General features: G+C 47.2%; 1 protein-coding gene across 3 annotated transcripts in view; it reads right to left on the bottom strand.

The window, feature by feature from the left end:
* Positions 1-23,270: 23,270 nt before the first annotated feature.
* Positions 23,271-24,140, bottom strand: part of RGS9 (regulator of G protein signaling 9) — a 90,193-nt gene continuing 89,323 nt past the window's right edge. For all 3 annotated transcript variants that reach the window (XM_053292244.1, XM_053292246.1, XM_053292245.1), the window contains one exon: positions 23,271-23,628. In XM_053292244.1, coding sequence (XP_053148219.1) covers positions 23,490-23,628 — 139 coding nt within the window. In that variant the 3' untranslated portion in view covers positions 23,271-23,489. The remainder of the gene's footprint in view (positions 23,629-24,140) is intronic.

The following is a 24,140-nucleotide window of genomic DNA, read 5'->3' as shown; positions in this document are numbered from 1 at the left end:
ATCACTTTGTTTTCCTTCCAGACAGAGGCAGTTGGGGGAGGGGGGGAGAAAAGGAATATATAAAAGGGGGAGGAGACAGAATTTGGCCTCAAATGAAACATTTTCTTTTTAAGTTGAGCACTTGAAAATGGCTCAGAGGAAAGAGCTGGAACATTGTAATACCAGATACAGAGGAGTAAACGAGCAGGCCAGAATATTCGCTTTTTGAAAAGAGAAGCCAGCAATGGTATGGAAACAAAATGCAGCCCTGAAGAAGGAGGAGATTTGCTGTATTTGATCTCTTCAGTCATTGAAACTTCCTGATTAGCTCTGCTGGGACCTTCTCATTCTTCTCAGTCCACTGGGAACAGGCAGGAGGCACTGCAAGCAACTTCAGGAGCAGACATGCTCTCTCTTCTCCTAAGCACTAACTGCAGCAGCAAAAGCCAATACTGATGTCACATTTCCCACTTGCACAATGTCCTTCTGAAGGCAACCTGTAATCATCTTATAGAAGAGGCAGGGATGGCCGACAGTTTTGACTGAACCTTTTTCCATGTGTACCATTAGCAGGTGGGGGCAATGTTATGTAAGAACTGGACCTGAATTAACCTTCATGTACCCTCCTGCTCGCACCACTTTCTTTTTTGATAAGCCTTTTCCGGCAACTTGGGCATGGAGTCACTCTACAGTTGACTCCTGTTAGAAAAGCCAATTTAAGGCTGTGTCTGCTGCACAGGTATGCTTCTGTTCCAGCTGACGCAAGACAGTTCTGTGTATGTCAGAAGTAAGTGTGAAGTTTTAGGGCTGTCACCTTAATCCACCCTTCCATGCCTGCTTTGTGACACAGCATGGGTACATTCTGTTTCCCTCCTTCCAAGCTTAATCCTTTCCTATTAAGAGGACATCCATGCCAACAAGTATCTCCAAACCAGGACACAGATCTTCTGGTTAAACATAATAATATCTGGTCAAGGCTTTTGAGACCACCTACCACTGTTTCTTTCTAGAACACCTTGTGGGGTTCGAGGTGGGGCACCACTTTGTAGTGGTTCCACTCCTTCCTGCAGGGCAGGGTCCAGAAGATAGCGCTGGGGCATCTTTGCCATCCTCAGCCAGAGAAGCGTCGAGGTTCTAAATCAGGGCTGCTCAACTTTGGCCCTTCTGCAGATGTTGGCCTACAACTCCCATAATCCCGGGCTATTGCCCATGGTGACTGGGGATTATGGGAGTTGTAGTCCAAAAACAGCTGGGGGACCTAAGTTGAGCAGGCCTGTTCTAAATCAATGTCTGGAGACAATGAAGGGCTGGATATGAGCTAACTAGCTGAAATTAAATTCAGGCAAGATGGAGGAAAAAATTACTGATTCAGCAATACTCTAGAAGTGTGTTCTAGATGTGGCTGCAGTCCACTTGAAGGGCCAGGGTCACAGTTTAGGAGTTCTCTTGGACTCAGCTTTGTACCTGGATGCGCCAATGTCTGCTATGGCAAAGAGGGACTTTTGCCTGGTTTCAGTTGGTGTTTGCTATCTGCATCCACTTTTGTTTCAGTTGGACCTGACCATGGTTATGCATCCCCTTATTGAATATTGATTGGATTACTGCAGCTCACTCTACATAACACTTCCTTTGAAAACCCTTCAGACACTTCAGCTGGATTCTGGGGTAGCAAGGGTATTCCTGACTAATGTGAAACCTTCAGATCACTTAGCAACTGTTTGGCTCCAGCTGCACTGATTACCACCAGTGTGTTCTTGAAACTGATTCAAGGCGATGACTTTTAACCCTTTAAATTCTGGTTGCTAACTTTAAGGCCCCAAAGCAGGGGTTCTCAACCTTGGGTCTAACCTCAGTGCAGCACAATTCAGAAGGGAAGGCTTAGGTCCAGGGGGTCATGATGTACACATCCCTCTGCAGGGCACTTTCCAGATTAGACCCTGCAACGGGGTCATGTCGGATCTCGGAAGTGTGCTTTCACACTTCCTGCGTCATGACACCGCAGTCCCTACAAGGACTACAGGCTGCCGTTCACATTGGCCATGTCTTGTCTTGAATTTAATCGCTGAGATATAGAGCTAGGATGTCATATATCCGGCATAAGGAAGTTGCTGTTTTTTCAGGGTGTTAGTTGCTGCGAGACTGCTCCCCCTGCTGTTTACATTTTCAATGCGACTTGCCTGAACAGAGGCATTTTGCTGCTGTTGAACAGCTAGTATGGAAAGCATCCAGGAATGCATACTTGATTGGCTGGCTCCATGACTGACAAAGTAGATGTGGTTCTCCTCTTCTGAAACCCTGTTTCTTATATCCTTCATCCCCAATGTAATAGATTTAACCAAATGCAGCATTTTATAGAAGAACTGAAGCCATGATTCCCAAGAAGCAAATTGCTCACTACCCATATTTGACGTCCAGGCCATTCACATTATACTTCAGCTTTCTGATGCTGAAATCAAGGAGAATGCTGTGGGGGGGGGGGGGGTTCCAGGAGTATTAGATCCAAATCTGTTCAGCCTCTGAGGATAATAAAGACTCTGAAAAAGATGTATAAATTTAAATGATTTTTGAACAAAGGTGGCATTTCAAACAGCAGTGGGATTGTTGCTTTGAAATAAAGCCATTATTTCCCACGTTTAACAATCCCTGCCTTTAATGGGCAATGAGATGTAGACCACAGAGGAGCAAGGAGAGTTTGTGATGCAAATGAAATTGTAGGGGGTGGGGAGAGGCGAAGAAAGACGTCTAGCCCAGAGGTAGGCAGTAGGCACACAGTTCTACAGCAACCTCAGGGACTACTACTGCTATTTACGGGCCTTTCCTATACAGCAGGCTTTACAGTGGGATTAAGAGGGCTGAAATACTGTGAATTACAGGGCATATTGGATATTTTGAATTTGCCCAAACCCCCGATGCAAAAAGTGGAATTTTTTACCCCGGACATAAATTGGGCTACGCTCTGATGCACAATGAAAAATCTGTGTATGGAGTGTTCCTCCCTGATAGCTCGCAGGGATTTTGATATCTCTGGATGGTATGTGGACGCACAGCTGCCCTTCCACAGTAAAATCACCATCTGGCAGGGCTCATTGAGAGCCAGTCCATGGGTTTCTACAAAATGAAAATGTCACAACACGTTCTGGAGAAGACCCCATTGTTGGAAGGTTGCTCAGGGTTGCCAATTTTCCAGCCACCCTCTCTAGCTGTACCTTTATTAGCTTTTCATAACATTGAGTAACATTGTCACCTTCTGCAGCTCAGACTAATGAAAAGCACAGCTAAAGGGAATGGCTAAAAAGCTGGCAATCCTAGCTCTGTGCCTGTAAATAGACATCTAGGCTATTCACAGGCATGGAGGAAACCGGGCTAAGGGAGCCAAGCCTGCTTCCCCACACACATGTGACCAGATGGGAGCCACACATCTCCCAGCGGCTAGCCCGCCTAATTGCCCCCTCATGAGGTTAGTGGAGCGAACCCCATTTTGGCGATCTTGAGTCGCCGTGGTGCAGCTCCACGATACGATACGATAAATCTTTATTGTCATTGTCCTGTACAGAACAATGAGATTGAAAGAATCTACAGCAACCTCTACAGGACCTAACAAGAAATAACTAAATATATCCCAATATACCCGCCCCCCCATATACCCATTGCTCTAAAAAACTAAAAACAAAAAACCCATCAGAAACTGTATTTTGCTGCGTTCAGAGCTAACACCGCTTTTGGATAGAAACTATTTCTCAAGCGGCTGGTCCTGGCTTTTATGACCCTGTACCTCCTTCTCGAAGGCAGAAGCTGAAAGAGATCATTTCCATGAGCAGTCAAGCCTGGGCTAGGGCAGCGAAGCCTAGGCTTGGCTGCCCGTGGGAACAGCCAGGAGCCGCTTAGCTCTCAGCAGTGGCTTGGCAGCAAATCTGACTAAGAAGCCCTGCTGTCAAGCGAAAACTCCCTTAACCCCATTTAATTGACCATTTGATAGCACCAGCTGCTTTCAGATGGTGCTGAAACACTGATGGGTGTCCATATGTCTCTAGGGGGCTCCCCACAATGCATCGTGCACTCGAGTCCCAACTCCTCACCTCCATGCTGCCTGGGGCAGAAGCGGAATATCTGGTTGCATGATCCACATACCTAGACCCAGCACCAGGATTTATCTGTAGGGAAGTAGGGATGTGCAAACTGGTCCGCCGGTCTGGAGGTTCGGTCCGGAGGTTTGGGGGTTTGTGATTGAACCGAACCCCCCCCCCCGGTTCCATCCAGACCAGAACCGAACCGCTGGACAGATCTGCATTTTTTTTAAAAAAAATTAAAATTAAAATTAATTATAAATACCTGTAGCCACTTCAGGGGGCTTGCTTTAGGCCGCAAGGGTGAGGGGCCGCGAGGGTTCCCCCTCCCCCCGTCGGCCTCCCTCATCACCACCGTGGCCGGGTAAATGTAGTATTTGGGGCCCTTTTGGGCCTCTGTAAAGGCAAGCGGCGGCCATTTTGGCCACTTCCATGCATGCACAAATGCCCTCTGCAAGGCCTGGCATGGCCTATGGCTTCACAAAGGGCATTAGTGCATGTGCGACGGTGGCCAAAGTGGTCAATGCTCGCCTTTACAGAGGCCTGAAAGGGCCAAAAATACTACATTTATCCGGCCATGGCACTGATGAGGGAGGCCGGCAGGGGAGGAGGAACCCTTGCAAACACACACACACACCCCGCAGCCTACAGCAAGCCCTCCGAAGGGGTTACAGGTGAAATTTACGGACCCCCCCGGACTGGACTTGGGTGGGTTCGATGGAGGGCCGGACCGAACTGGCCCAGTTCTGTTCGAGGCTGGTCCAGCCTCGAACCAAACCGGGCGAGACGGTTCCGTGCACACCCCTATAGGGAAGACAAGCTTCTGCAGTCTTCTCCACCACCCACAAGCAAGCCCACTCACGCTGCATTTAGAGACCCGTTTGCTCAGTGATGGCAGAAGTTTAGAACAAGCCAGGATTGGAAGCAGAATCCTTCCTCCACTTGCACATGAAAGGGAGGGGGAGCATGTGCACTTGAGACTAGGGGAAGCTGCATGAAACTAGGATTCCATCTTGGCTCTGTATGCGATGGCTGAACCAGGGGCGTAGCTAGGGGAGAGGGGGCCCGTGTTCATCCCTCTCTCTGGTGGGCCCCCAGAGTGAGGGTGATAATGAAGAAAATAGGGAAGGGTGGGCTGGAGGGCCCTCAGGAGCTGGGGGCCCATGTTCTTTGAACCCTTTCGCTCAATTATAGCTACGCCCCTGAGCTGAACTGAGCCTTTGTGTGTATCGTAAGCAGCCCTGGTTGTCTTTTTATATCGTTTTATTTGTTTTTGTATGCTGCTTTGTGATTTTAAATGAAAGGTGGGTTATAAATGTGGGATATGCATACACATATCTGCACAGGATTCTGACCTTGAAGTATCAGAGAGAGACCTTTTTCCTACATTTGGTCTCCTGCCTTCTCTTCTGTCCCCTGCTGAATTGTGAAAATTTTGTCAAATTCCTTAAGCCAGTGAGGGAATGAAAAGAAAAGGAGCGGGGGGTGGGGAGGAGTCATCCATTTTATCTCTCTCTGAAAAGAAGCCACGTTAGAAGAGGGGAATGAAAGAGGATCTTAATCAAGCTGGTTGGGGCTGCAAGGCGAGCAGAAGGTCCAGCCTAATTCATAGACATCCATTTGACAAGCAAACTCATTGATAAGCCAACCACCTGATGCTTGCACAGCAGAAAAAGAAAACACCTGGTTCTGCCCGTGCCTTGATAAGCCGATATCTTTAATCTGCACCTTTTCCCCCACTACCTCTTGCCTCAGATGACTGAAGCACACACTCTGTGAGACCCTCTGCTCCAGCCACACTGGTAATCGTGGCGAAGCTTTGATGTCCTCCTCATTCAACAGAATGTTGTTTAGTTCAAAGCAAAGAACAGAGGCGCTTCTTTGCTTTTAAATTATTAGCTCCCTAAGTCTTCGGTAATGATATAGTTTGACTGAAGTGTGCAGTTTATTAACTACATAAAGATTATATTATTAGAGCGGAGAAAGGCAGCCGAAAGTTTTGCCTTTCAGTTTAGCAGCAGGGGTTTTGAATACTTTGATCTCAATCAATGCTAAATGTCTTTGTATAAAGAGAGTGAACAGCTGAAATTACCTTTGGCACCGGTGCTGCATCAATTATTGAGCTCTTTTTCTTACAAATTAAAATCTTCTTCAACTTTTATCCTAATTTCTTCTTCAGTTTTTGTTTTTTTCACCCTTTTGGTTGACTGGTAGGAGGAGTCCAGATTGGATTGTTTTGCTGTGTGTGTGAATAGCACCCAGAATGATTCCAAAACATGGGCAGCATACTTAGGTCCTGAATGGGCTTTGAGGACAGATTAATATTGGCAGTGGTTTAAAAATAGCTGACATTGGCTAATTTGCTGGATAGCCAAACAGGAGCAAACTGAACATCTCTCAGAACTGTCTTTTGTCCTTTCCTTCAAAGCCCTCCATGGCTTCTTCTCTCCCTTTCTCATATCCCCATATATTCCTATCTGCAAGCTGTAGTGATTTAATTTGGCCCTATTAACACTTCTCCAATTCTGCTGCCCCAAAGCCAGGCTCCCTTAAACCAGGAGTGGCAAAATTTATGGTATCTGCTATGGGCTGCTTAGGGTAATACCCCAAACCAACCATGTTTAAGCAGCTAGTTTGGAGTATCATCCAAACAGGCCCTTGGTTTTTTATTGAAACCTCAAGGTCCACCAACTGGAGCCAGTTGTGAAATGGTGGCTCGGGGGTGGCGCCAATTATCTTCTGCACCCCATTGGCCATACAGCAGGGTAATTTGCATATTCAAGTGTGAGTCTACATCTAAGTTAACTACAGAGATGGGATTCTAACACAAAACTAAAACAGGCCAGCAGATCTACACAAAAATGGCAAATATATATATATCAGAATTTTATCTGGAGGCTCAGTGAAAAGTGAGCCTCACAAAGCCGACCATAGCAGTAATATTGTACATTTGTAGTTTTAAAGAGCAGCAAGTTGTGCCAGGCCCTAGCACAAAGTCCCATTTTACAGCTGGGGAGCACTGAGGCTCAGAGGTATCCAACTTGCCCATGGAATAAGCAGGTTAGACCTCTGCATAAACTACATAAAATGCATTGAGTTTCTGGCTACCCTGAATTCCTTGGAGGAAGGGCACAATACAAAAGTGTGGTAAAGAAAATAAAACTACATTTGACAATGAACTTCACAACACAGCAGGAGGGTAGCACCTGATTAGCAAAGATCTGAGAAGAAGTTAATAAGGGGTGAACAACAAAGTATTCACTCACCTACCCACGTTTTGTTTATTATGGTGATCAAAGCAAGCAAAACGAAGAGGTTGATGAGCTCTACCAAGATCTTATGGCCACAGGAATTTTAAAGAGTAATTTCACATGTTTTACAATTCCACCACCTTGGAACAAATGCTAATAAAGGGATCTGCTATATATTAACAGCGATTTGCAAGTTTTGTAACAATCTAAGATCAATGTCACATTAAATGCTCCATAAAGCTCTGATTAGGGAGCCTACTGGAGGGAAAATGGTTCCTTCCAGTATAATCCCTCACATGCATCAGTATTAATAAGGCTACAAACCAAATGAGACAGGACGATAAATGCACAGTGCCAGCAAAAGCGACAACTCTGTTTCTAGCTTTCTCCCTCAAACATATACCTCTGTTGTTGCAGATAAATTACTTATCCTTTATAAGTAATTGAACAGGAAGCCAATGTTAACTGAGAAACAAGAGTTTGATATTTATTACTTATTAAAAGCAGGGGAGAAATGCTTAACTAACAAGCAGAAGGTTGCTGGTTCAAATCCCCACTGGTAAGTTTCCCAGACTATGGGAAACACCTATATTGGGCAGCAGTGATATAGGAAGATGCTGAAAGGCATCAACTCATACTGTGTGGGAGGAGGCAATGGTAAACCTCTCCTGTATTCTACCAAAGAAAACCACAGGGCTCTGTGGGCTCCAGGAGTCAAAATTGACTTGATGACACACTTTACCTTTAGGGGGGGAAATAAACAAGCTAACAGCCTCTTATGCAGAGAGAGGAAAAACCTCTCAGGTTGAATTTAAGTCAGCCAGTGAAGAGCGGACCAAAAAAAAAAAAAAGCCCACCACTCTAAGGCTCTCCCTGCACATGAGCAGTCAGCTCGCACTGGGTAGTTGGAACAGCTGCCCACACCATTACCGGCTCCATCATGGAGCCAGTTGGAGCAGTGGAGGTCAGGTCCTCCTGGCCCCCAGAAGTCCCAGAATGCCCCGCGCAAGTGTGCAGAGCATTCTGGGGAGCCCCCTGACACAGAGCGGCTTGTTGTAGCCTCCCGGTTGGGGGTCTCCTCATGAGTCGCCACGCTGCGGAGCCATGCCACGGCAACACAGGACTCAATAAATGAGGTTACGCCAACCTCGTTTAAGGGGAGGGGCATTTAAGGATGCTTGCTAGTAGGATCCATGCGGTTCCCATTGCAGCACACAACCAGGCGAAACCAGGATAGGCTCCCTTAGCCCGGTTTTGCCTGATCATGAGAATAGACTCTGTGACTCCACCCCTAAGCCTGTGCATAGATAAATAGGTATGTCCCATACAAATAACTGGAAAAATAAGGCTGTTCTTGCAAGCAGCCTAACCCAGGCTAGGACAGCCCAGCCTGAGTTAGGCTGCTTGTGTGCCGCACCAAGGTCTGCACAGATCCCAGTGCTGCCCACCTGCCTATCCCCACTTTCAAGCCCAGCCTGTAGCCAAGGTTAAGGGCGTGAGTATGCCCTTATCCCCGGCACTGGGATTGCGTGTGTGCTCGGGCTGCTTGGAGATCCACCCAGGATCGTGTGTGTGCTCAGCCTTCAGAGATCTGCAGTGCATGCAGCAGCATGGATTGTGTGGGACTGTGATACTCACTGCCCACCAATATAGAGGAATCATCAGGGGGAGGTATGTTTAGTGCAGTCTTCCCCCTGCCCACCTGCTGTCCCCACTTCCTGGTCATGTGAATACACTTAATGTCTATGGGGAAATCCCAATATCTATCAGCTAGTAGAAGTTGCCTCATACTATCATATCAAGTCATTCTACTTCTCCCCTTCCCCACCACCACTGATCGCTAGTGATGTGAGGAGGAGAGTTGAAGAATATTGCCTATTTTTGACCATGTATAACCAAGCCACTGCTCATGGTAAACTGTGTTGGGAATTCTCTCTGGTAAGAGATACCCTTCTATTATAGCAGAGTGCACAGAGGCAAAACACAGCGGAGTCTGCCCAGGCATGTGTGTTTGCTGAGAGCAAAAGAAACTCAGAGCCAGTTCATAGTTTCAAATCAATATAAGGAGTCTTTATTGGAGAACTCCATTCTAGATAGGAAAGTGGAGAGATAGAATCTCTAATCTATCTATTTAGCTGGAGGCAGAGAGATGCTGCATGCATCTCTGCACATATGGTGCAGAGAGAGAGGCGAGCGTGTGTGTGGTAGAGGGAAGGAAGGAAGGGAGAGAGAGAGAGGCAGGAAGGAAGGAAGTCCCTGAGAGTTGCAATCTACATATCAAAGGGATAGTCAGAGCAGTAGAGAGAAGGGATGACCAATGTCTTAATCCCTCTAGCCCTCAGACTCACTAATCTGTCCCCCTCTCTCACTGAGGCATGAGGCAGCGCAGAGTCCTTCACTTCCAACAAACTGTGCCTTTTTAGGCCTGCTTGCACTTTTGCTCAATTTTTCACCTTCCCGGTCTTTCTGCTCTGTCTGACCTTTTTCGTACTGCCTTCCAGCTTCATGGTACCTGTGAAGGAATGAGGTCCGAACCTCCTCTTTTTGTATATAAGATTTCTGTATTGCAATTGCTTTGCTTACTCCCTATGTTAAAAAGCTGTGCAGGAGTCAAAAATTCACAGCTCCTGCTCTACAGTTTGGTTTTGGAGGGAGAAGAATTGTACGAGTTTAATTTTGGAGGGAAGAGAGATTTGATTTGATTGTATATATTTTAAAATAAAGGAGGAAACAAGTAGTTTTGATTGGTTTGTTTGAAAAACAATTGGAGGGGGACAGAGAACATAAGAAGGCTGCCTTCAGCAGAGTTAGAGAGCGCAAGTTGGAGAGCTGAAGAGTTCAAGCGAAGAAGTTCAAGGAGTGTAAGATACTGAGGCTATTCCCACGATCAGGTGAAATTGGGCTAGGGGAGCCTAGCCCGATTTTGCCTGACTGTGAGAACCACTGGGCTCACAGGCGAGCCCGGTGGCCTCCAAGTGGTTAACCCGCTAAACTACCCCTGCCCTAAAACCAGGTTTGGGGAGTAAGCACTCCGCAAACCCGTTTTTTTTAATTGTGTGTTGCCACGACAACTCATGAGTAGACCCCCAACCGGGAGGCTTAAAAGCAGCCTCCCAGCTCGGAGGTCTCTCCAGTATGCCCTGCGCGCTCGCGCAGGGCATGCTGGAGCTTCTGGGGGCCATGCAGCCCCCGATCCTCCCAGCCCCCGCTGGCTCCGTAACAGAGCCGTCAGTCGTGTGGGTGGCCTCTTTGGCCACCCGGAGCAGACTGCCTGCTCATGTGCCGGGAAGCCCGCTCTCCCCGCTAACCCTCCCCAGGTGGCTCCCACTAATCGTGGGAACTGCCTCACTCTCAGAGTCAGAATCAGAGAGAATCAGAGTGGGAGTTGGAAAGATGAAGTGAGAAGAGCTGCTGGAAAGAGAGCTGAGGAATCACTGGGAAAGTGAGACTCTCTGGAGGACTCATTTACTCCCAAAGCAGCTGAAGTCTGGGATTGAACCCCCAGAACTATGAAGAAAGAGCAGGACCTGAGGATGAGCCAGGGACAAGCCAGGCTTGCTGCAGGAGCTGACTAGGGGTGGACTGCAAGAGGACTCTGGGTACGGACTCTGAGTTAGGGCCCAGTACCTAGGACAGGAGAGATTGGATGCACTTTGCTCATATTTCATTAGTTCCTTGTGCTCATATGGTTGCTGTTTTGTACATTTTCCAAAAGAATTATTGTTTTGCACTGAACTATTTTAAAGTTGAGTTTTCTTGTGTTGCAGTTAAAAAGTTGTCGTTTCTGTATGTTTCCCCCACCCCATGCTTAGAAGCCTTTCCACCTTACCTAACTTTGAATGAGACAGAGGTTTAGAAGTAGAGATGTGCCCGGACCGGTCTGGAGGCCATTCAAAAAGCCTCCGGACCGGTCCTGACCTGGGCGGTCCGGTTCAGGTGGGGGGGTACCTTTAAGAGCGGCGGGAGGGTTTCCCGCTCTGAAACAGCCTTCTAAATAGGGTTGTGCACGGAACCGCCAAATGCGGTCCGGCACTGTGGTGGGGGGGTACCTTTAAGTGTGGCGGGAGGGTTTACTTACCCCTCCCGCCGCTTTCCCGCTCTGTTGCCGTAATGTTTAGAGCAATTGGGGCAGCAGGACACCTCCCTGCCGCCCCTTCCCCGACGTTGCTTGAAAAAATGCCCAGCAGCCCTTTGCGCACGCGCGCACGTCACAGAGACGTGCGAAGGACTGCTGGGCATTTTTTCAAGCAACATCGGGGAAGGGGCGGCAGGGGGGTGTCCTGCCGCCCCAATTGCTCTAAACATTACGGCGCCAAGCGGGAAAGCGGCGGGAGGGGTAAGTAAACCCTCCCGCCGCACTTAAAGGTACCCCCCCACCACAGTGCCGGACCGCAGTTGGCGGTTCCGTGCACACCCCTATTTAGAAGGCTGTTTCAGTAGACACAGCCAGACAAAAATTCAAAAGTCTACTTGGTGGCTGCAGTGAAGCTTAAGATCATGGGGCTGGTTGAGACCGGGGTGTGACGTGGTGGCAGCACAGTGGGATCTGTGACATATCACTTATCTGTTAGAGGTTGTTGATTTTTATACCCACGATAGGTAAAACAGCAGAGCACTAAGGAATGAGCACACACTCCAGTTACAGAGTAGGTAGCAGAGGATGGTTTGGATATTGCAGCTATTTAGAGAAAACACATGGAGACCCTTGTATGACTAAACACTAAATATTTATTGGTTAAATACACTTAGATAGGAAAGACCTATATCTAATCTAAAGGACTACATAATGGATAGGTAAGGAGAGAGAGAGATGTTTCCATCTGCTCTCTAGGGGGAAAGGAAGGATTGTGACTCAGCACAGGAAGTGCTGCAGAGTCAGTTCAGGGGTCATAGAGTAGGGACAGATAGGGAGGCCCTGACTCGCTGTCTCTACTCCCAATGCCCCTAGTGGTCATTAGGACAGTTGGTGCAAAAGGTCGATGCACTGGAAGTTCATCTCCAACATTATCAACTTAAGTTCTCAAAGTGGTTTACATTGATTAATTAATAAAATTAGGCGGCTCCCTGTCTTACAATGTAAAAAGGAACAAGGAAGAAACACAACAGCCACTAGTGAAACACTGTGCAGGGGCTGAGTTGGGCCAGTTGCTCTCCCTCTGCTGAATATAAGGCAGGGTTTCTTAACCTTGGTCCTCAGATGTTGTGAGACTACAACTCCCATCATCCCCACCCATGGCCTTTGTGGTTGGGGATCATGGAACTTGTAATACAACATCATCTGGGGACTGAAGGCTAAGAAACCCTGATAAAAGAGAATCACCACTTTAAAAGGCTTCTCTTTAAGGATCCCATTCAAGTTATACAAAACTATCAATAGTTTTGCTCTTTTATTGCAGCCTATATCAGATGCATGAAGCAAACTGAAAACATAAGAACATGGTGTGTGTGGGGGGGGTGTGCGTATGTACAAACACATAGATGAGCTGTGACATGCTGGCACATGCCCTAAAGAAAGATATGTGTATGCGTATCTATAAACCCTGCTGCCTATTAAGTTCACCTGGAAGTTTTTCACACATGATGTTTAGCCGGCATCCCCTCCTGAATGGAGGCTGCGAGTCCACATATCAGCTGGATTAACCCCGAAGTCCCTGCGGGCTATTCGGGACCAGTTCACAACTGACTCTGCTTTTCTCCGAATTACTGTTAAAAATCACTGTGCATTCTAGCTTGGTACGAATTATGTCCGGGGTTAAAAAAAAGAATCCTCTATTTGTAGCAGCTTTTCTTTGAAAACCGGAGCTTTCTTGAATGCCATGAGACTTCTCCTTTGATGTGTGGATTGGCCATTGGCAGTAATTCACTTTATGGTCTGCTGTGAATGATTTGCAATTGCAAGCGCTGGGGGGGTGGGGGTTGTGGCAGATTGATGAGACTCTGTTTTTCCGTAACCAGCTGTCAAGCTCTCTTACCTCCTCCTCTGTCTCTGATGTGATTGGACTATCTGCTGATACTCCTCACAGCCTCCCCCTGCCTTGAAGGGTGAACAAGTTGCCTGCCTGCAACTCTGGTCTGCTGTGGGGAGCAGAGCCAGCCCCACTGTTGCCATGTGACCCCTTTCCCTGCTCGCCCTGGGGGGGGCGATGCTTTTGGAGCAAAGTGCCTCTAGGCTGTGAAGACCTCCCTGCATACCACCAGCCCATCTGCCTTCCCTTCCTCACTGTGTGCCTGTTTTGTTTTTCTGGCTGCCTGTTGTGTTGGATCATGGGCTAGGGAGTGGCGGCAGCAGCAGGGACGATAATCATTGCTAGGGCATACCAACCAGGAGGATGCTGGAGATCAACTCCCCATGCCAATCAAGAAGTGCAAGGATGCAGCAGGGGGATGCCAAGTTGAAGCAGAGAAGCTTCTGCAGCCGTCCTCTCTCACTGCTGGGGGTCCCGGGCATGCCCTCCCTGCCAGGCAACCTCCTCCCCATCCACACCATCACATCCCTGGCCAGAAAGACTCCAGGAGCACCACTGGCTTCTCCGAACATCACCCACCCCCAGCCCAGTCATGCAAGAAATTGAGAAAAAACCCAGAGCAATCAGTAAGAACGCACAAAGGAGAAAGATCGCAGGGAGTGAAGGGGGAAGCCGATGGCTATGTGAACTGCCCATCTAGTTCCCCAAATTAAACTGCCTTGAAGCAGCTGCAAAGTAGATTCGCTCCTCAGATAACCCAAGGCATAAAGTCGTGTGTGGAAAAACCTCCTGGGGAGCTCCAGTTGTGGTTGCCACTAGTTCTATTGGTGGTGAGTTGAAACTGGGCCTTTTCTAGAGTTGCCCTGGGAGTCTGGAACATGTTTCCTAATGAAATTAGAGTTTCTCTTTTCCTGAATGTTTTTAAGAAGGACCTGAAAATATGCCTTGTATAGCCAAGCTTTTAGTTTGTAGTTTTTAAACTTTTGGTTTTAGAGTTCTTATTTGTATTTTAAATTGTTTTAATTGTGTTGATGTTTCAGTTAAGATGGTTGTTTTAATTGATGTTTTTAATGGTTGTTTTTAGATTGTGAACCACCCAGGGACTTTTGTATGTGGCAGTATGGAAATGTACATACTAACTAACTAAAACAAACAAACAAACAAACAAATGTCACAGCAGTTTGGTAAGCAGAAGAAATGTCTGACAGATACTGGACCGGGTCTCACGATCAGTGAGACCCGGTTTAGGGTGCTGAGCGGGGAGAACGGGCTAAGCCCACTCTCCCCACTCACAAGTGGGCAGGGAGACCTGAGCGGCTGGATCGGCTTTCCACATGATGGCCAGTTCTGAGATGGAGACGACGGGGGCTGGGGAGCTCAGGGGCCGTGCGGCCCCCGGAAGCCCCAGTATGCCCTGCACGAGCGCGCAGGGCATACTTGGGAGACCCCCGAGCTGGGAGGCTGCTTTTAAGCCTCCCAGCTGGGGGTCTACTTGCGAGTAGCCGCACTGCGGAGCTGTGCTGTGGCTACTCACGAGCAGATAGCACGGGTTTGCGGTGCGCTTGCTCCGCAAACCCGGGCTAAGGGGCAGGCTACAGGAGCAGGTTAGCTGCTCCAGAACCACCGAGCTCGGCTGCAAGCCCGGTGGTTCTTACGATCACAAAAATCAGGCTAGAATTTTCCTAGCCCGATTTTTGTGATCGCAAGAATAGCCCCGGTGTTGATGAAGAAGCTCTTCCCTTAAAGATTCTATTTTGGTACAAGCAGCTTAGTAGTTATCTTAGTTTCATATTTATATAAACATAGTTTCATATTTATTTAAACATAGTTTCATATTTATAATCCCATGCCAGAGAGATCATGAGGCTATTCCCACAATCACTGGAAAGTGGACTAAGGGAGTTTTGCCCACTTTCCAGGGATCGGAGAAACCACTGGGCTCGCAGGCGAGCCTGATGCTCCCAAGGCGGTTAGCCTGACTCATTCCCCCTCCCCTTAAATGAGGTTAACAGAGCGAGGGCTTTTTGTTTTGTTGGTGTGTTGCCAAGGCTGCATGGCCCCCAATCCCTGCAGCCCCCGCCAGCTCCATGACGGAGCTGGCAGTCATGTGGGCAGCCGATCTGGCCACCCAGGGGGGCACTCTGATTGTCTTCAGGGAGAGCGGGCTTAGCCCACTCTCCCCGCAGACCCAACAGAAGCTCTTCTCACGGATCATGAGAAGAGCTTCCATGGTTCCATGCCTTGCCCAAATCACACAGAAAAGGGTGCCCAAAGGGAAACATTTATGCTAAAAGGTTATGGCAGCAGGGTTAGCTCCAGGTTTGAGGGGACTATTGGATAGGTGAACCCCCCACCCCTTGCCTTGGCAGTGTAGTGGGTTTTTTATTTTATTACTTTAACTTTACTTCTTCAGTGACAGCAACGGTGTTCTAACTAGCCGGTGTCAACTGACACCTTCAATTCCCACACACATGCTCCACAATGCCCCTTACATAGCATGGTGAGTCACCATTGGTGACACTGTCTTGATCAGGGGATATTATTGGGAGGGGAAAGGCAGGCACCATTTGGAACAAAGCACCATTTTTTCTGCAGCAGCAAAAGAAATAACACCCATTGTGCCACCAAGGTAAGAGGAGGGGTGCCCACTCAACTACTGACTGGGCCTAGTTCTTCAGGGAGACCATGTTAGGCATAAATGGTGTGCCCCACTGGGGTGCTGGGCCCTCAGAAACTGCCTGTGGATACTGTCTTGTGACACTGAACATGTATGGCAGTATTCCTGTAATACTGCTCCTTATCTAACCATAGACACTCACTTTCTCTACTGCTTTTCTGTCCAGTTCGTGCATCTTAGGAAGCAGGCTTGGAGTGCAGGGGATGAAGATGGGGGCAGGTTACCTGTTGCTGCTAATATAGACTATTGTGGCTGCTCTTTTGGAAATTGCTCAACCAACATATTTTCTCCGTTCCTTTCTTCTACAGATTCTACGTGCCAGGCAGAACGTTTAAGAGTGGAAGGAAAACATGCAAACACCGTTTGAGAACACACACCTCACAAGTAACAATGTTATAGTGGATAGCCTTTAGGACATAATTTTACTATCTTGATTTTTTCATTTGATAGTTACCCTCTGTACTGTTTAGATTTTACTGCATTATAATTGTAATTATGGAACTGCTTTTTTAAAGTCTTACTTTGTTGAATATTATAAAAATGGTTAATAAACAATACATTTTTTTTAAAGACAGTGACTGTACCTCTAACCAATAGCCTGGTTCTATACACTGAGCAACTATGCAATGTGCCAGTGTCCAAGAAATGCATGCCACAAGAACAAATCCCTTCCCTTCTCCCTAAAAAACAAGAAAGTGAGCTCATCCAGGGTTGACATAATGAGTTTTATATGGTCACTAGACATCCAGGAGGCCAGTTCAGGTACAAACATGTAAAAGGTTTCCCCTCTTTACACCCCTCTTTGACCTGAGAGGCAGGCCGGCAAGAGTACTTGGTTGCTGCTCATTTCTTTTGCCAGCTGCTGCTACAGCAGCAGGGAACATTTTCATGGCATCACCACAGGGAGTGATCACTTTTCTCAGTAATTAACCTTGCATATTGCTTGCCTTATCAGAATACTGGGGCTGATTCAAGTGCTGTGTTGAACTGAACTGACTCTGTCAGGAGTCCCCAGGCAACTTTAAAGGGGCGTGTGGCTGGCAGGGGGACTTCCCTGTGAATATGCTGGAAAGGTCTCCAGGATGCTTCCCTTAAAGTCTCCAGACAGTGAAGGGGAAAGAAGCCATTAGTTGTTGACCGTGTTTACCAGGAGATAGCAGCAGATACATTACTCCAACTTCACAGCAGATTTGAGAGAAAGTAGTGAGGGGGAAAGGGGCCCACTTTGTATGTCTATGTCTCTCCAACTACAAATCATAAAGGACACTTCAGCCTTCATCAGCTTCCTGTCATAAACTTCAGTTTTCTGGTTGCTATGAGACTATGCTGAATCATGGTTGTCCTGCTCTGCCATTAGAGCCTCCAAGGAATCAGCAGGACATTAGTACAGATGGCATGGGGTTCCTTGACATGTTCTCTAGGCCCTGTATATGGGAAGCTCTGTTCAGGTGAAGTGGCCTCTATAAAGAGGGATCAGGCTGGAGTGGTAGAAGGAAGCAAACCCCCAGCCAATGAGGAAAGCGCCCTCTCAAGATAGGAGGCAGGGAACTGCTTGGAGCTTAGTGGCACCAAACCTATTGAGGAGTGCAGGAATCATAGCAAGACACCGTGCAGAACAGGAGTTGGAGCCAATACTGTGTGGGTGGGTGGGGATTTAAATATGCGAGCTAAGAAGAGGTCAAATATAGCCATGAATGTTCTACCTCCTGCGGGGAAATGACTTGATTATCAAGCCAGATGTTGCTGGTTCGAATCCCTGCTGGTATGCTTCCCAGACTATGGGAAACACCTATATCAGGCAGCAGCGATATAGGAAGATGCTGAAAGGCATCATCTCATACTGCCCGGGGAGGAGGCAATAGTAAACACCTCCTGTATTCTACCAAAGAAAACCACAGGGCTCTGTGGTTGCCAGGAGTCAACACCAACTTGACGGCACACTTTACCTTTACCTAAGAAGAGGTTAAATATAGCCATGCATGTTCTACCTCCTGACCCTGCAAAGCCTCCATTCCAAAACGAGTTTTAAAAGAAAACCTAAGGCAAACCTCCCTCTGATACCACTTACCACACTGACTCACTGAGGCTATTCCCACAATCAGGCAAAATCGGGCTAGGGCAGCCTAGCCCAATTTCACCTGACCGTGAGAACCACTGGGTTCGCAGGCAAGCCCAGTGGCCTCCAAGGGGTTAAACTGCTAAAGTAACCTCGACCTAAAACCAGGTTTGCGGAGCAAGCGCTCCGCAAACCTGGGTTTTTAAATTGTGTGTTGCTGCGGAGCAACTCTGCGCTGCGGCAACTCACGAGTAGACCCCTGACTGGGAGGCTTAAAAGCAGCCTCCTGGCTTGGAGGTCTCTCCAGCATGCCCTGCACACTCGCACTCGAGCAGGGCATGCTGGAGCTTCCAGGAGCCGCACAGCGCCCGATCCTCCCAGCCCCCACCGGCTCTGTAATGGAGCCGGCAGTCATGTGGGTGGCCACTTTGGCCGCCCAAAGCAGACTGCCTGCTCGTGTGTGGGGAGAGCGGGCTAAGCCCACTCTCCCCGGTAACCCACTCCAGGCTTTTGTCACTGATGGTGTGAAGAGCCTCTCAGTGTGGTATAGAGGTTCAAGTGTTGGGCTTGAGGAGACACAAAGCAGTGCAGGCTGAAGGTGGGCCAAGGAAGAACCATAAGTGGTTCTAGGGTGCTGGTTTTAACCTTTAAAGCCCTAAATGGCTTGAGCCTGGGGGATACCTGCCTCCATATAAACCCACCAACTGAGATCATTTGGGTTCTCTCCTGGCTAGTATGGACCCAGGACAGGGTCTTCTGTGCTGATGAGTCCATGTTACAGAACTCTCACTCACCCCTATCAGGTCTGCCCCCACAATTATCTGTTTTAAGAAGTTGGAGGAAACCACCCTGTTTGTTTCTTGGGTGAGACTGACTCTTTTGAGTGATCTTTAGTTTCTTGCATTTAGAGTTTTCTGCTGGGGGTGTGCATGAGTTGTTTTTTTGTTTGAAGAGATTAGATAAAATTGGTTCCAGTGAATGATTATTGAATGGCTTTGTTATTTTATTTTTTACATCACCTTGGGTGTTTCATAATAGGAACAGGAAAGTGATTTAGAAGTTTCTATATCTGCCAGTCAAGCAGTAAAATAAGGTACTGACTTATTGAAGTTCATCTGATGCAGATATGAGAAGTAGGGATGTACAGAACATTTCGCCCGTTAAATACTTGGACTCGAAACAAGCTGTTCCCAGCTTGAAACAGAACACCCTTTAAATAAAGGGTGTTTCGAGCAAGTTTCAAGCTCAGAGCAGAACAACCCCCATTTCAATTGAAACATTTCAACATTTTGAGCAAGATTTTGGAGGTCTGTTTTTCCCTTGCTGATTGGTTTTCTTGCACTGTCTTCCGACTGGCTTGTGATCTCCTTGCTTCTTGGCTGGCTTTTTAATCATAAAATCAAGTGTTGTCATGGGCAACTGTACCCCCATTGGCTGGGGGAAGGGAGGGCATTTCAAATTCAAAACGTATTCAAAGGGACTGGGAGGCAGAGAGTGTCCTTATGCCTCTCTTGAAGAAGAGGATACATCGGGAGAGGAGGAAGGAAGGGTTGATTTTGTGGGTTTTCTTTTCTCAGCACTGAGTATAATGTGCTGTGCTGTTGCTGCTGTAACCCTTGAGTTGTGGTTTGTTTTGTTTCTGAGCAGGGCCGGCATGATGCGGTAAGCAAGCACCACATCGTGGGGGGGGGGCAACATTGGGAGGGCGCATGTTGCTCTCATGGCCATTCCCTTTCTCAGCTCACCGCTCAGCTTCCTCGTCGGCATTTCTCTCCCGTTCCCTTCCTCGGCTTGTGCCCTGCTGGCTGCTCCAGGCACTCCCTCTCTGACAGGCCCCTTCTCAGCAGCAGGGGCGTATCTAGGGGTAGGGCAGGCAGGGCACGTGCCCCGGGCGCCACTTGAAGGGGGGGCGCCATTTTGTAAAATTATTTCTTTTTTAAAAAATGGCTGCCAAAAACAAAATGGCCACCGTACATGCTCAAATGGCCTCTGTGAGGCTCTAGGTCATGCCAGGCTTTGCAGAGGCCATTTGAGCATGCACGGTGGCCATTTTGTTTTAAGTGGCCTTTAAAAAAAAGATTATTTTTAAAAACGGCCACTGCACATGCTCAAATGGTCCCTGCGAGGCCCTAGAGGCCAGCGGGGTGAGGGGGAATCTTTGCAACCCACCCAGCCTTTAGGAAGCCCCCCAAAGGGGCTACGGGTAAAAATAATAATTAAAATCTAATATAAGACACTGTATACATATTCAGATTGGCACTATGTACAGAGAATCAGGGCTTGTGAATACTGAGCTGACGCTTAAGAGCTAGGATTGTATTCATTTGCTCTTACTTTGCTTCTTGTGATAAGTGAGTTAAATGTGATGTCTTGCTAATATGGCTATTAATGGTGAGTTTGTCTTTGAATCAATGTGAAACCCTTAATATTAAGGCCCACTGGGAGTTTCTTGCTCTCTTTCTCTCATTTTAACTGTCTTTCTGAAAGACTAGAATATATTCCAAGCAGTGACTCAGTTTACTCTGCATATCCTTTAATTATTTACAGAGTATCTGGGAAAAGTCAAATTCTCCATTGATTTTTAAAACTTATGTAATGGTGATGCTACAATGTATAGTAGAGAATTAGACAGGCACTTCTGTTTAGTTTTCCAAGTACACCTCCACATAGTATTTGGGTATTTCATGAGCCCCCGCATACTGAAATTTGTAGTTTTCCAGCATTTTTTGGTCTGGCTACGTCCACTGCTAAATAGTTTTTGAAATATTAAAAGATTAACGAGCTTGACTTGTATTTTTCAGCTGATATTATGGTAAAGTTATCTGAAAGATGGGTGTCAGATGCTTGGACAGTGGGCGCAATTTCAGTGTTTGCCCTAGGCGCTATTTTCCCTAGATATGCCTCTGCTCAGCAGTGAGGGGATGGGAGCAACACGCGCCATCCCAACGTCGACGCCCTTCCTCAGCTCGTGCCCTGCTGGCTCGTGTCCTGTGCGCGCTCCCTCCCTCCCTCCCTCCCTCTGGACAGGCAGGCCCCTGATCAGCAGGCGGCAGCTGCCTCAGCTCGCTTGTGTGTGCCTGCCCTGCTGCTGTTCCTCCAATTGCTTTTCCAGCCGCTGCCTGGCCATAGCAGGCTACAGTGCACACCTGCGCAGTGCTTTGCACGGGAGCCAGCTAGGCAGGCAGAGCGAAATTTGTGGGTGGAAAGGAGTGGGCAGGCACGTTCAGGGAGGCTAGGGAGCAGACGGAGGAAAAAATAGTGCTGCTGTGCTAGTGTGCTGCTGTGCTGTGCTGTGCTGTGCCTGCCTTTAACGTACTTCTGCCTTCTGCTGGTTTGAGAGGTAAAAATGTCCACACCCACACACCCCAAACACACCTGTCTTCTCTTCATTATAGCTTGTAGGGAATGAAAGAGGGCTGTGAGATGATTTCTATAAGATGCATAATGGAAATTTCACTGAAAATGTAAGCTTACTGTATCACAAAAGTGAATGTGTAATATCAGAGTATTATTAGGCAACAGACTGAAAATAAAACAGAATGTTTGATAATCATATCAATGCATGGTATAGCCATATGTAAAATACTGTGAAGCTTGGCTGCAACATTAAAAAAAATGTTTTAGAAGTCTGAAAGGGTAATCTAAAATGATCAAGGCGTTCCCTATGTTGGGAGTTCCCAAACCCAGCCCTTTTTCTTCCCAATATTCTTTTATGATTGCTCGTTCACACACAGCCATTGTTCCCACATCTGCTGCTTATCTGTGTCATTTTGTATATATGTATATTTTTAGGTCATAGGCTTTATTTACTAGCTTTCTTATTTAAAAATAGCAGAATATATATATATATATATATTTCTAAAGCAGAATTGACACTTGGTTTGTATAAATGGAGCCACCTAATGGCGCAGTGGGGAAATGACTTGACTAGCAAGCCAGAAGCTGCCGGTTCAAAACCCCACTGGTATGATTCCCAGACTATGGGAAACGCCTGTATCGGGCAGAAGCAATATAGGAAGATGCTGAAAGGCATAATCTTATACTGTGCGGGAGATAGCAATGGTCAACCCCTCCTGCATTCTACCAAAGACAACCACGGGGCTCTGTGGTCACCAGGGAGTTATCTGCATATGGCTTCATGCTGTGGGGTAAATGTTGAGCGAAGCCACGTCAAATCACACTCACGGCATTGAGGAAAGCAGCCCCTCCCCTCTGCTCTCGGGTTTTGTTTTTACTGTTGGAAGTTAAAGGACTTTGCGCTGTCTCTTTGTCTCAGACAGTGGAGGGCAGACTAGTAAGTCAGAGGGCTAGAGAGTCAAGACATTGGTCATCACTTCTCCACTGCTCTGATGCTATCCCTTTGATATGTAGATTGCTAATCTCAGGGATCAACTTCCTCTCTCTCTCTTCCTACCTGCCCTTCTACCTTGCAACATGGCAAGCCTCTCTCCCTGCACCATATGTGCAGAGAGGATGCAGAATCCATCTGCATCCAGCTATAGAGATAGGTTAGAGTTGTTGAGCCCTGAAAATTCTCTCTATACTGCCTGTTATATTAATTGATACAAATTATAATAATAATCAGGACTGGACAACCAGTTAGCTAAAGTCAAAAACCTTTCACTTAGTTGGGATGTTGATGCAAGGCAGCCAATATGAAATGTAGACAGTGCTATTCACCAGTCTCGCAACTATCCAAACATAGGATTGTCCAGAACTGGCATCTAATTTCACTAGAAGGCCACAGATCATTTATCACAATCCATCCTGCCTTGTCATCTGAAATCAAAAAAGAAGAATGTGACAATCCAGGTGTGTCAAAGCTAAAAACATCCCCTGACAAGGAAATCTCAATCTTCTCTTCACAAATGTTTATAAAGGGTTTTGTAAAGTGCAATTAACCTTCAGTCCCAAAAGAGATGCCTTACCGCTCTGATCAATGACATCCCATCAAAAATATATTCCCACCACAGGATTTCTGCCCATCTCGATCTTAAGTACTGGCCCAGGGAACACTCAATGCTGTGGCATGGTTGAAGCTAAGCAAGAATCAGCCTGATCAGTGCCTGGACAGATGACATTTAGGAGACACATGTAAATATCAGAGAACTTTCTAAAAGAAGAGCAGGATCTATGGTCTAAATACAGGTACAAAATATGCTAGTTCCAAAGTACTAACCAAGCAGGAGAGTTTCCTAGGATATAACAGATGTAGTAATGAGTTATCAGGAAATCGGTAAGAGTTGGCGCTGAATTTCAAACAGGCCAAGAGACATCTTAAATTTCTGAATGTTGAAAGAAATATGAACCTCAATTTATTATTTATAACCCACGTGGTTTGATGCTGGATGATTCTCATTGATTATTCTAATACACTCCTTTTAACAGCATGATTCATCCATCAAACTGTAGGTGATTATACCTGCTGATTCAGGGCCAGGAAAAATTTAGCCTTTTTAAAGTGGGTCACATCATAAGAGCCTCGAAGACTCCTTGTTATACAGCTTTTTCCCATGGGCAGATAACCTCTTTTGCAGAATCTTTGCAAGCCCAGTGGCTGTTCTCCTCTTCTTCCTCAGAGTCTATTGGGTAGATTTTGCTTTCCAAAGGAATGTCCACTTTTATCTGGAAGAAGCTGGGATGCAAAAAGGAAATTTATTATACATGTGAAGATTACAGCATGGTAGGTTGGCCTCCTAATGAGGCTAGGTGAAGCAGCTGCCTTAGGTAGCGGATTGGCGGAGGCAACAGATTGGCAGCAGTTGCCTTCATCGGCCCTCTTTCTCCAGCAACTTCCACTGGCCTGCCATCTCCCTCTTACCTGGCAGCAGCATGTGAGCTGCTGCCTTTGCTCTCCTCGCAGACACACCACAGTCCTTGCTCTAGCCCAGCACTCTATTTTAGGGATGTGCATGGAACCAGTTTGCAGGCCCTTTATGGCCTCTGAACCGATCCAAACGACAGGCAGTTCCGCCAGTTCAAAGGCAATGGGGATGACTTTAAGGGCGGGGGGGGCACTCACCCCTCCCACCACTTTTCTCCTGCCAGCGCTCCATTGTAAACCAGTTCAGCGGGGCAGCAGTGTACCTCCCTGCCACTCCACCCCCCCGGAAGTAAGCAGAAGTACCAAGCACACATGCCCGATGT

This window comes from Hemicordylus capensis, chromosome 2 (genome assembly GCF_027244095.1).
Source record: "Hemicordylus capensis ecotype Gifberg chromosome 2, rHemCap1.1.pri, whole genome shotgun sequence".
NCBI lineage: Eukaryota > Metazoa > Chordata > Lepidosauria > Squamata > Cordylidae > Hemicordylus > Hemicordylus capensis.
Note: the sequence above shows the minus strand (reverse complement) of the source record. Positions and strands in the feature narration are given on the sequence as shown.